At 35.3% G+C, this 13,637-nt stretch overlaps 1 protein-coding gene across 2 annotated transcripts in view; it reads left to right on the forward strand.

The window, feature by feature from the left end:
• The first annotated feature begins 324 nt into the window (after positions 1-324).
• The window catches only part of LOC148181781 (protein turtle homolog A-like), a 124,060-nt gene continuing 110,747 nt past the window's right edge, over positions 325-13,637 (forward strand). For both annotated transcript variants that reach the window (XM_088042833.1, XM_088042843.1), the window contains exon 1: positions 325-573. In XM_088042833.1, coding sequence (XP_087898959.1) covers positions 495-573 — 79 coding nt within the window. In that variant the 5' untranslated portion in view covers positions 325-494. The remainder of the gene's footprint in view (positions 574-13,637) is intronic.

The following is a 13,637-nucleotide window of genomic DNA, read 5'->3' on the forward strand; positions in this document are numbered from 1 at the left end:
AGCCCGGCACTAAACATCCCCTTTTCATAATATTATGCGTTTCTAGCAAACATAATCAAATATTTATCCAAAACACAAAAGCGCATCATTATTTCATTTGAAAATATCCCCAACTCAACAACGAGCAAAAAACTCGAGCCAGCCTCTTGTTCTTCCTTTTTTTTTCTGATTAATTACCGCCAACCGCCCAACACTCATCATATGCAAAGTCGCTTGTTGAAGCTTTTACACTAGCACTGCTCAAATTGATGATGAAACTAGTTTTCAGGTGAGATCGTACCGTTGTCGGCTCCAGTCGCCGGAGTCCGGACTTTTCCGTCTGGGGTTTCCTCCCTTAAATCGCAGAAGGCCTGGCGTCAGTAACGTTTCGGTATCGTTCAAGGGTGGTTTTTTCGCGCCACTTTGTCGCGTCCACGATACACGTTTCGTCAATGACATAATCAACACTCAGGAACATCAAAGTGAAATTTGTGCGGTGAAACTGTGAGGTGAAAATGTATTGGGTTCTGGTTTTCGGAGCGTTTGTCTTCTGTGCTTTTTGTCAAACTCTGGGGCCGGACGAGGAGGAATCAGGTCGGTGGTAGAGGCGAAAGAAGTTTGCAGAAGGAGTTGCTTGAATCGATGCGGATATAAATAGCGACGAGTTAATTTTTTAACGAGTTATTTATTTACGGTTTTTTATGTGGCAGCACGGGGGTGGGTTTGATCTAGGGGGAAATTTATTATTACTCTTATTATACTTCACATGGACAAGTTTAGTTACTGGGATAACAGGGGAATTGGCAAATTAAGCGTTGCTCACAAGCGGGATTAAAATAGCACAAGCATATTATATAACCGGAATTTTGCAGTGGGAGCCTCACGACACCATGAACTAGAAATTTGTTCCCAACAGTTAGAGATAATCCCAGAAAAAAAGTTTAGGAAAATTATCATCCCCCATGTTATGCCATTTATGTTATTTCAATTATAATAACCTAAGATTAAATAACTAATGCTAATGACACAACATAAGCTAAGCAGATTTTCATAATTAATCTAAAAACGTAAGCATGAAACAATAATTACGCTAAATTATTACTAAATTAACGTTGTATAATCTATGCAGGATATGTTTATAGATTATAATTTGAAATACGGTTACATTTAAATTGTTATTAATTAGATATTATCCACTTTAAAACGCCGAGAATTAGAACTGAAAGACATTCTAATGGAATAATTACTATTCATAAAATTTTAACTAACGAAAATCGAGACAGGACCGGATTTGTACTTCCGAAATGCCAAAAATCAATTTTTCCCATCGTGGTAAAATGCAATAGACTCAATTATCTCTACAGCGAATTGGGTCATATGTCCGAATTCCTCGTGAAATTTCGTGTAAAATGAGCCCAAATTAATGATGACTGCGCTAAAATTAATTGATTTATGATCATAGACAGATTAGGATGACCCTTATTTTCGACGGTACGAAAAGGTGCTCGGATCCCATTGCTTCAGGCAATGAAAAGAGCACGTCAAAATCTATAAGGGTGTAAAATTTCATCAAAATAACCCCTGTAAAACAAGCTTTAGGGCTTTATTTTTTGTTTGTGGGTCAATTACTTTCAGTTGTTTTACGTTATAATTTAGTATTTAGCATAAAGTTGAAATCAACCAATTGCAACTTCACAAGGATTTATAAATTTGGAAAAACGTGTAAAGCAAACGGGGTCAAAAGATACAGAGAACGCAAAGAAAACAGAATTTGAAAACAGTCTCTCCTGTGTAGTCTTTGTAGACTTTTTAGATTGTCGAGATCTTCTTAATTTGTGATCCTCTTTAAATTCTTCTTTCTACACCTTTTCTAAGTGTATTTCAAAATGCGTCAAAGAAGTTCAAATTAGAGAATATCAATAAAATTGTAATTAAGATTTGATCAAATCTCGGAAATTTATTTGACTAATCTGAGTTACAGGTGATGAGCTCTGAAATAAAACTCGTTAATGTGAATCAAATTGAATGAAATTAAATTCACCAAGCCGAATGATGTTTCTTCAATTAACTTTGTATTTTGTGAATATTTTAAATATTGGAAACATTTCAGGAATTTCGGAAAGCTTTGTTAAATGAACATTGAATTGCGAAAACATTATTTATGGAAATGAAATTTAAAATGATGTAGAGAATGAAAATATTTGAAAAATGTGGTAGATAACGAACAAAAAATAGATAAACATGTAAAACAAATTAGAAAATAAAATATAATTTATAAGAGCAATTCAAGAAATTAAAGCTTGAAAACTCAGTAAAGAAAATTTAGAGGACATAACAGGCGTTCTAGTTATCTATAGAAAATGTGTAGTAAAATAAATCAATAAATGAAAAACTAAAAAAAAATAATAATAAATAAAAAATTCTACTAATACTAACATAATACTTTTACATGGCCTGCCTAGGATGGATCACACGATATAAATTTGATAATAACTACAATATTTTATCCTCAAAAGCACAATATTCTTTGATACCAATATTTTATTTACAACGTTAATATGAGGCCCCATTCCAAAATCAGCCGCACGGAAATTATTTGAAACCGTCCACTTTTTGTGTTTATTTTGCCCGGACAAAATTAGTAGTAAATAATAAAAAACTGGTCAATTTAGCCCCTCTACAATCAGAGTAAATTCTGGTGACACAGTTCAAGTTTCCGTTTCCATTTTTAATACTCTACTTGTTTCCAACAATGAATTTCGGAAATTCATTACCGAGCAAACGTCGTCATTAGCATCAGTGTATTATTATGCAATCCGTTTTCACCTTGACAAACAAAAACAATTGTGTAACCGTTGTAAAGCACGCGCCAAGTTGGCGTTATTTTGAATATAAATAAAACCCGAGCGCATAATTAGTCCGTTTTTCCGTGATATACACCGTGTAATTATTAATAAAATATAAAGATTTAGCGATAAAATTCAACGAGAGCGGTGAAAATCGATAGAAACATGAATGGAAGAAAATTCGCTTGAATAAAACGTTGTAATCCTCGTTTCTCATTCAACTTATTAATAATCATTTAATTATTCCGTTTTCGGCGAGTTGGAGAAACAACATTTGATTTGTAGCAACTTTAATAGGAACTTAATGGCCTAACAACCCCTTCTTGGAGAAAGACGGGGGCGGATCGCTCTCTCTTAATAAAGATAACGGGGAAAAATGCGGAATTAGAGGTACTTACAACAACCCCTTTCGTACGTTGACGTTGTGCTGATTTATGTTATCGTTTCCCACAACAGTTGTTCTTTGTGTGGACTTAACAATGAATTAAATTATCATTTAAATAGCGGCAGAGGAGGAAGCGGCAAGACTAATAAAACTAATTTGGTAATGGATGCTCCGAAGATCATGCAAAGGTAGAAAAAGAACACAAATTACTCTCATTCATACGATTTATTTCAAGTGCTGCAGACTAATTACAAATTGAAATTATGAGAGTTCATTTACATTGGAAAATTTCAACCGTTTCCACAACACTTTATTTAACAAAACATTTCAAACAATGAGATGATTAATATCAACACTGAAGCGGTTCGGAAAAAACCGTCTGAAATTTGCGACGACGATCTCAACCTTCGTTAATCCGAAAAACGTTAATCTCTCGTTTAATATGACAGCATGTGCACAAAAAAATTAATTTCCACCACTTTGTGTCGGTTTTACGCCAACATTTAGCTTACACGACGCTTTCAAACGCAATTTATTTTAAGTGACGATGATAATAGCAACAGGAGGTAAATTAAGATTTGCGAATAACCGCGACGCTATTGTTTTGGAAATTCTGCCAGGGGCGAATTTACAGATTATGTTTTTCGAAATGAGGTTTGGGGGAGATTTATGCTTTTATTTCTGAGGTAAGTCAACGCCCTCCAAAACTTTCAAGTTTATATTTATTACATTACAATTTTGGGCGCAAATTGAGGAAAGTTTTTTAGCTGCTTAATTTCACAATTTGTTTCTTAATTCTACATTCTCCAGATTCAAGAATTTTTTTGTTGTTTTTATGCTTCATTCTTAGCAGTTTTTTTATTTCTTCGTTTTTGTATCTTTTTCGTTTTGTTTCTTGGATTGTTGGTCTTTTGGCTTTTGGTTTTGAGTGTTGTTAAATTCCTGAGATTCTCCGAATCCAAATCAAAGAATATTGAAAATCATCGATTTCGTCATATTTTTGAAACCAATTGGATTCCTTCCAATTCTGAAGGCTCATATTTTTGTGTCTGTAAATTAATTTTTTAGATTTTGCTGAAATTCCTTTGTTTTATTAGATCTTTTAGAGAATTTTTGTTTTTTTAGTTCACCTGTTATTTGGAAAATCTGGACCGATAATTTTCAAAATCAATAACAATCCCTCACCTGCGAAACGCAAGAACAGATCCCGTTCTAAACATGACCCGAAATTCGACACATTGACAACTTGATTCACGGGAATGTAAGCGTAAAATATTAATCTGGGAAACTAATAAATCGATACGTTTACTGATTAAAACTCTAACTTCAGTAATTTATTCCCATGTAACGTGTCACTTGCAACATGAATTATTCAGTTTAGTCTTAACTAGAAATAAACTTAAAGTTGAAACCAAGTAAAACACAGCGCAGACCGAAATTCCTCTAATTAGACATCTTCAATCCATTTCCTTTTGCTGGAGAGCAATATTTTCGTTTCACTGAAAGTTTTGCTAACTCAACATCAAAAGAACTATCGCCATCAAAGAATGAGAGATCTTTCGTTCGAAACACGTAATAGCCTGTATGTAGCCTTAGTTTATTTTTAATGTAGCTTTAGTCCACGTCGCTATTACGTTATTTTATGATTTGGTGGAACATCAGCCATAAATAATAAAAAGCGAATGAAAAAAATCCATTATAAGTCTGAATTATTCGAGCACATTGTCGTTTATGACAAAGGGAAACGTGATGGCTATATTTCTAAATTTTTTACCATGTCTGTCTAATTTCGTGAAGATGGAGGGAGTGGTAAGTGGTCATAAAATGAAACTTTATCCTTGTCCTATTAATTATTCCGAATGCGGTTTATTTTAGAGGGCTGCTTTATTATTAACGGTAGAGTTTGGTGTGCAATGGAGACTAATTTTAGAGCGGAAAGCAGCTTCTTTAAAGTTTTAGTAAAGGGTCATGGAAGTTGTAAAATAGACTTAGGTTAATTATCCGCGTTTTTTGTATCTAAAACGACTTTCTTGTACGTCTTAAATTCAAGCTGCAGCAACAAAGACTTTTTGTGCTCGTAAAAAATGGGGCACATTTATACTAATTTGAACCGAGCCGCTTCATTAGACATTAAAATTAAGCTCTTTGAAGAAACAAAAAAATAATATAAAGCGAGTCCTTTGTGCGTTTGTACAATTAATTTCGCCCTTGGTACATATGGCGTAGTACTGCCAAAAACAAGATAATTGAAAGTAAAACATTTAAAAAATATTATGTGCGCAGTTTACATTAAATTTGAGTAGATTTTCCGCCGCTTTTCTCTTACCCAAAAGTTAAAAATGTAAAATTTCTCCCCATTAAAAGCAGCGCTCCCAATTTGAAATATGTCAAATAAATGTGTCAAGTAAAATTTTTGCAAACTTTCCCGTTGATTTATTTTTCCAAGCTTCGAGTTTGCGAGTTTTTCTCGAACCGTCCTTTGCCCAACTTCGCACAATTTGTTTCGCGGAAGTTTTTATGACCCGCTTATTAATCTCCAGTTTATTCGTATAATTAGAAGGCGGCCTGGGCGGCAGACCCCCAATCAAAAAAACAATTGACTGTTTCTCAAAACGGACAAATAGTTCGCCAAATCCCGCCCTGCATAATATTTCCCTATCCTGTAAACCCGTTAAACGAAAATTCCCAACATACAAAGAACACATTCCCAATTTACATAAACATGTAGTTCCCGCTTGACCGAAGTCCGCTTATGTGGTTTGACCTCATTCGAAACAAAGTCGGACTTGAGTCCCGTGCGACATTCTTCGACTTCTTACTCGCGCCGCCCCCACTCTAAAACCACCCCCAGAACGCTCAATGAGAAATAGACGAGCGGCTGTTTAAAAAGGTTGTTGAACTGATAAATATCAGCAGTCTGGCAAATATTTTTACGGGGTCGTAATTTTGCATCTGTCTCGGGGGCAGATGCAAAATTTTATTCCCGGCGATAATACACACTTCCACTCTTTGATGCAGAAACATTTCCACGTTAATTAAGAAAAAATCCCCCAAGAACCGAATCTACGATAAGAAACCTAATTTAAAATTGTAAATCCCAACTGGCTCCCTCCACGTGTCGACACGTGAAACCCGCCTTGATTGTTTATTTTTCCTTTAGTCCGATTTGCATAAACGCTATTTTTACAGCACATTCGTCATATTTATCTCGAGTGGTGTGAATTGGTCGAAAGACGCTTGCTTTCAAGTCACCCTTGAGTATTTCGTTCAAATTTTAATATTAAAAATACAAAAGTGGCGCGAGGATACGTCAATTTCTCCGGAAATATCAAATATATGGCTCAATATATAACAGCGTGGGTGTGTGATCGGTTGTATATTAAAATCCAAAAGTCACTATTCCCGCCGATGTTATTACCTGCAACATCTGGTCGACCGCAAGTATCACGATAACATGAATCATGCCGTGTTACAAGCCCATTCCCTAAAATAAAACGCGAACGAAAGGTGGAATGCGAGTTGGGGTCGATGAAAATTACAAATACGGGGGGCACAAAATAAGTGGTTTAAACATCTGGTTTTCGTACTTTAATCTACTGCCAGAATTATTTTATTAAGCCAACAAAAAATTTTACTTGGGCGGCGCATCCACCATTTTTGCAACAAACTTTGAAATAACTTTTTCTGCCAAATTCGACCTTTTTAGATTCAATAATTAAATGCATCATTTCAGTAACTCTAAATGCTTAGATTGTGGTTTAAAAACGTTCGGATTAATCATTTAAAATTGATTAAAAGTGCCACTCCTCAGCTTTCGCAAAAATTGCCTCTAAACGAATGTAATCAATTGATTTTTTATTTGCCACATTTCCATGATTTTTGGTGGAGGTCAAATCAAAAGGTTCAGCGCAAAAATCCACACAATGAATTAGCAATAGTCCCAACTCGGGTGTCGCATTCACCATTTTCATCAAAAAATTATCCGCAAAAATTTATTCATACAAGTTAGAGATTTTTTTTTACTAACAGAATTGGAATTCAGTGACTGAAAACGAGTTTTTTTCTCAGCTTATTCGCAATATTTTACGAAATTGCTAAATAAAAAAGTGCAAATCACCGTCTGGGTTAAAAAAGATAAATTTTGTTTGCTAGAAATTGTTCGGGCGCAACTTTGTCTTCTTTTTGCAAGAAATAAAGTCAGAGGGAGGTAATTATACATATTATCGTAATGAAATTAAAGGTAAATAGTGTCGTCACAGTAACCGTTATAGCATGTCAAACAAATAACAAATAGAGTTATTTACAACTTCATAGACTACACAACAAACAAATTTAAAATTCATGCTACCTTGCACCCTCTAGGAAACTACTTAAAAACCAAACAAAACCGCTTTTAATCAATACTCCACAATTTATGCTGAAACTTTTGTCCGCAAAAGTCGATACTTTCTACGCACTAAAAAATTCAAAAACTTTAAACGTTTTCTCTCATAAATATGATTAAAAAAAGTATAGACCTTTTACAGATTGTAAAATTGTAATTTGAGGAAACTGCGAAGGCTGTTAGGGCGATAAAAAATTCTCTTTTAGGCACAAACCAAACAATGCGCAATTTTTGGTTCGCTTCGATCGTGTTTTATAGTTGGCAGCATTGTGAAATAATTAAGTCGTTAAAATAACGACAACAATTCGGATAAATAACGCGCATTTCGATATTCCTGCTTTTAATGGGAATAATGCGGATAATGCTCATTTACAAAACCCTAAAGATGTATTGACTGTTTAGAAAAACCGGCGATTATTCTTAAATAATGGGAAAATAGTTTTCCGGCAACAAAGAGGATAATGAGAGCTTAACTGCCGGGAATGTGTCCCCAGAAATTGATAGTTACTTGTCATAAAATTGCGATGACTCTTAAAAATGTTTACTAGCAACAAAATCGCCGCCTTCTAACAAGAATTTATCATGCCAATATTAATCTCGCTATAATTTATAAAAATCCATCACCGAAAACGTCAGCTTCCCGTCCGTTTGATTCCATTTTTTATGTTGTACCTTCGAACATGGCAACAAAACGTGTCTTTTATCTTCGGCAGTAAAAAACTCCGTTTTGTAAATTCAAATGTGTATCCATTTTCTCGGCGTATTACAGCTAATGTTTTTTTATTAATATTTTCCGTTAAAACTTCGTTTTTATGTGTCCCTACATCTCGGTAATGGGAAACATCCTTGTAATAAATAATTCGCTTCCAGGTCTTGCTTCACAAAAGACTCTCTCCAAACGTGACAAGTTATTCGTGTCTAATTAATTAAATGTCCGGCGACATCCAACTTAGATTTTAATAATTAACTCGCTGACCTCTGCACTAATTTCGAGATTTGAAAGTACGGACGCTAAAACGGGTCTTAACAAACAATTTCGAGTTTAATCTCGAGTCGTAAAAGAGATACATGCGCTTATATGATATTTTATACACTTAAAAGCGCCACTTTTTGCTCGACGTTGCTTGCTTGGAACAATGCCCTTCAGCTTTATGTACTTTTTAATGAATGGCACGTAACGCTTTATTAGATTACTTAGAATGGAATTAAATGGAATCGTTTCAATTTTATATTTTATTGTGGAGGGCGGAATGCTGAATCATAAATGCTAATGAAAACGTCACACTAAATTCGGGGGTAAAAAATAAATTCATTAGCGCGGGATTATTAATTTTTAAACACGAAAAGTCGATTTTTAATTATTGCCACCAATCGCGATTCCAGACTGAGATAATATGAGAGGATTAATTGAAAAAGTAATTAAAATTATCTATTTCCGTCACAGCGGTCTGGAACTTGATTTTGTAAAACGCTCAAAAATAATAATTAATTAATTAGATAATTTCTGGTTTGTACAGTTAGTATTGGAAGGGCGCAGTTGGTAAAACTGTCAGAACAACACAAAATAATTAGTGCATTTCAAGTTCTGAAAAATAATAGAAAAATGTAATTTTCGAGAATCACCTTTACATATCGGCAACAACGCCAATGTGGGTAATTTGCATTTTATAACTGTTTCACCGCAAATCGGCGCTCGAAAAAATTTATCGGTTTGTTTGAAAAATAATAGCAATCAAAATGGTGGATGCGCCGGGCCACTTCTCACGTGTTTTTCGGCCGTTTCCGGCTGTCTTTCGCCCTCGAAGTTTTTCCCGTTTAATTCCGCAATTGGACGCATTATCCCCATTTCGGCAGCGATAAAATTTAGCAATAATGCACACCGGCGTCCACAAAGCGATCCATCATCAGCTTTCCATCAATTTTTACATTATAAGAGTTATTTGATCAATAAAATAGACATAACGTGAATGTGTGTACATAATTTAAATCTGTTTCGACGTAATTTGATTTGGGCACCCCGAAAAAAGATCGAAGCGGATACATTCAACTAAATGAAATAAAGCGCAATTAGAGCGGTGTTTATTTCTGTAAAATGACGGAAATAGTTTAGGTGGTCAATATTCAATTAATTGTTGGCGGAATTCCGGATGGTTGCCAGGACCGAATGTGTGCAACCTGATGGGAAAATTGCTGGTTTTATTGGAAAAATTGTAGATTTTAGTCCAGTCGTGCGAAATTACCCGATTTAAATCTCTTATGAATAATACAAACGTTATTTGTCCCGAGATGACGTTATTGCGGAAAATTAGCTCTGAATTTTTAACGGGGGTCTAAGAACTGACGATATTTGCAGTCTTTCAAAGGGTTTCCGCTTCTTCCGAGGTTAAACAGCCTCGAGCCTTTCGGTCTGTGTAAAGTCGAAACATCCTCGAGAATTACCCAAATATCTTTGTTTTCCTTAGACTTTAACTAACTCAAAGACGAGCGTACAACTTGTTTCGCCAACTCTCCTACTCTCGAGTGGAAAAAACTCTCTAATTGTTCGAGGAGAGCCTGGACGCAAATTTCGAATTCTCGCCTCAACTTGCGAGTTTTTCTCCAGATAATAAAACGAGTTGAAATGTAAACGAGCACGGGGGAGTTTGGACGTGTTTATTTATATTTATTTAAAAGTGGTGGATGCACCGGGCTAAAATGTCGAAAATGATCGCCAGCTCCACTTCCATCAAGTGGTGCCTTTCGCCCCCATTACAACCCCACCGATATAAATTTACATTAGCAGCGAAAATTGCGTGCTGAACAGACAGGCGGACCACCGCACCGGATTATTTCATCATAAGCCGACCAAGCAGATTGGAATGTAAGCGAACAGCTGCTGCTCAAATGATAATCAAACGATGCTCTGCTAATCCAGAATTACACCCGCCCATCCCTCATACACCTGTCCTTTACTCGACCAGAAGTAATTAGTCGACACACACAATCACAGGTGCCAAGGAAACCACCCCCAATCGATAATCGACACTTCCAAAAATAGGTGGGCAATTAGATGGCGGAGAAAAGGGGTTAACAATGTTGCAATTATCTTTCACTTTGGCTGATTGGTACAGAGGGTGGATTTACACATTCGTTGCAATTAGAGGTTTGCACGACTATACCGGAATTAGGGCCGGACTATTACGTTTTATGGCCGGTATTAATATTGTAACATCGCGCGTGGGACAACGGTAATGCATGATTCAGCACGCGGCGATTTATTGTGCATTAATATTATTATATTAATAGCCTGCCCACGCTCTTACTTAAATTTACCACAATTTTTGCCGCCACCAGAACTGTATTTTTGTCTTTAAGACCAATAATACAATTAGAGCCCATTTTAGAAAAAAATGAGTAATGAGCGTTTCAACACACGACGATTTATTGTCCATTAATTCCAGTTATTATTATATTAATGGACTGTCTCAGCTTTCATTTTAATTTATTACGAGCTTATGATTTACATTACCATAAACATCCCAAACCTGTAATTTACCTAAAACTGCGAATTAAAAATGGCGAAGGCGCCGGGTCAACCCAATTTGAAATAATTCCCAGGTATCGCGTCGCGCATCTTTCGAATTTTTCTGCTCACCCCTTTCAACAACGCGCTACCCCCAAACAAGTTGTGCGTTAGAGTCCCTTTTCCACCCCCTTGTTTGTTCAGAGGAGGCACGAAACCCATAAAGATCGCATGATTTCCCGACATGCAAATATTCGAGCGCCTTAAACAATACACGCTCCGAGGCCGAAGATTTTCATAATGGTCCTCGTAAGGCTCTGCGAGGACAACAATTTAAAAGTCGTTACTAAAGGATTGCCAGCACACATTAGGAGCAACTGTTGGTATCGATCTCCTTAAAAACGAATTATGTCACGAGAAAGAAAATGTCGCTTTTCTTCTTGATATTTATTTTATTCGGGTCCTCGAGATAATCGGAAAATGAGATTTTTTAGGCACGTTGTGTATAGTAAAGCGATTTGAAGATCGGGATTTTAAGTGGTGGTAATAGTGCGGTTATTATTGGAGCGAGGGGCGGGAAACGATACAAGTTTGGGAAAATATTACTAGTTTATGCAGCAAATATGCAATTGAATCTTTGGATTGTTTACACAAGTTCGGGCTAGTCGAATCTCTTCAGAGATTTTCCTGGATTGCACGAGCTCTGCATTTTGCATTCATTGAATCAAATTGTCTGTTTTGTTTGGATTTCAAGTTTACAATTTTTAAATAACTTTTGAAATACATTTTTAATTATTTTTTATTTATCCTTATTATTTATTTTTATATATTTTTTACCTATTGAATAAATTTATAGATTCACATTTTTGTATCTGGTTTTTAAGGATCCTTTTTATATAAATTTTTTAAATCTCTTGTCGTTTTGGTTCTGCTGATTTTAGTTTTATTAAATTATTGTTAATTTTCTAAAATTTTTCCTGTTTAACTGCTCCAAATTTCAATTTTTCAAGTTTAGGAATTCTTTCATATTTTGTTCTTTTAGATTTTTGGTTTTTGAACTTTTAAAATATTTACAAATTTCTTGAATTTAAATTTTTGATACTTACAATATAATTTTTAGATTTTACTTTATTAGATTTATTGAAGAATTGAATTTGAAAAAACTTGACGATTTTTGGAATGGAGAATTTGTCCGAATTTTGGGCTTTTAATTTTCATATTTTTTAGCCATTATATTTTCAAGCTAAAGAAATAAAAATTTACGAATTTTCTAAAATCTTTCTTGTTCAACTTTTTCAAATTTCAATTCTTCAAAATTAGGATTTTTTTATATTCTTTTCTATTAGGTTTTTAGTTTTTTGAACTTTCTATATCCTTACAAATTCTTTAAATTTTTCGTTAATTTTACAAGTTTTTCAAAAATCAAAATTTTTGATACTTAATATAACTTAATTTGAAAGAACTTTACAATTTTTGAAGTGCAGAATTTGTTCAGATTTTGGGCTTTCAATTTTCATATTTCTTAGTCGTTATAGGTTCTCAAACTAAAGGAATAAAAATTGATGAATCTGGTTAACTTTGAAGTTGGGATACGAGAAAATTAGTTTGATTTAAGCGTAACTTCGAACTTGGAAGTTCCGAAATAAAAAACTGGAAAGTCTAACAACTTTAGGAAACTCTAGAACCTGAAAAAAACCTAAAAATTGCTTTAACGTCCAATTAAAAATTAAAATCCGCTTTTTATTTGCAGTAAAATAAGCCTCTGTTTTTTATTTATGTTCATTGGAGTCAATAAGTCATCCCAGTTCATTCCTGTCATATATTTGGCAAAGTTCTGCCACCTCGTTCCCTCTTTTTCGCTTTGAGGCGTTCCTCTCCGCCAATAAATCCGTAAGCCGGCGACTAAATCTAGCCAAGTTCGAAAGTGTGGCCGATGTTTCATAAAATATAGCAATATTTCCCGTATAATGGTACCTCCAGGATAACGCCCGAACGTGCGAAAATAGCCCACCCTGCAGGATAATTGTGTTTGCCTTCCGAAGGCGCTGGTACATAATTAACGACCGACCAGGATAACAAGTCATTCTTTATGATGGTGGTTGCTGCGGTGCATTATCGTTTCCTCCGCTCAGAGTTATTGTCCTAGCGCTCTTTCCGCTCCTCCTTCGCGTTTATTTTTTGCTCTTTCTCCGCACGTGGTTGCTGCAGTAGCGTGCGCTGGATTTGTCACACAGAGGCGTGCATTCAGGAGTAAATTACCTCATTTATCTAATAAATAACTGTTATGACTTAATTTGATGACCGGAGTGGGTAATTTGGACGCGCGGACGTGAATTTTGGCTTTTGATTAGCTGGGAGACAGCGGGCACGCAAGGACTTGATTATCACCGGGTTAATGGCTAATAATGAGATAGGGGTGCATGTTGCGATAGCAGGAAATTACAAAGCGAGAGCTGGAAGCCATTCATAATAACTTGAAAGAAATTGAATAGGAAAATATGCGGATCGAAAAATTGAGGAATTTCATGTCAAACGTGGCAC

Source organism: Gnatocerus cornutus, chromosome 1 (genome assembly GCF_029298725.1).
Source record: "Gnatocerus cornutus isolate USDA-ARS CGAHR chromosome 1, icGnaCorn1.1, whole genome shotgun sequence".
NCBI classification, from domain to species: domain Eukaryota; kingdom Metazoa; phylum Arthropoda; class Insecta; order Coleoptera; family Tenebrionidae; genus Gnatocerus; species Gnatocerus cornutus.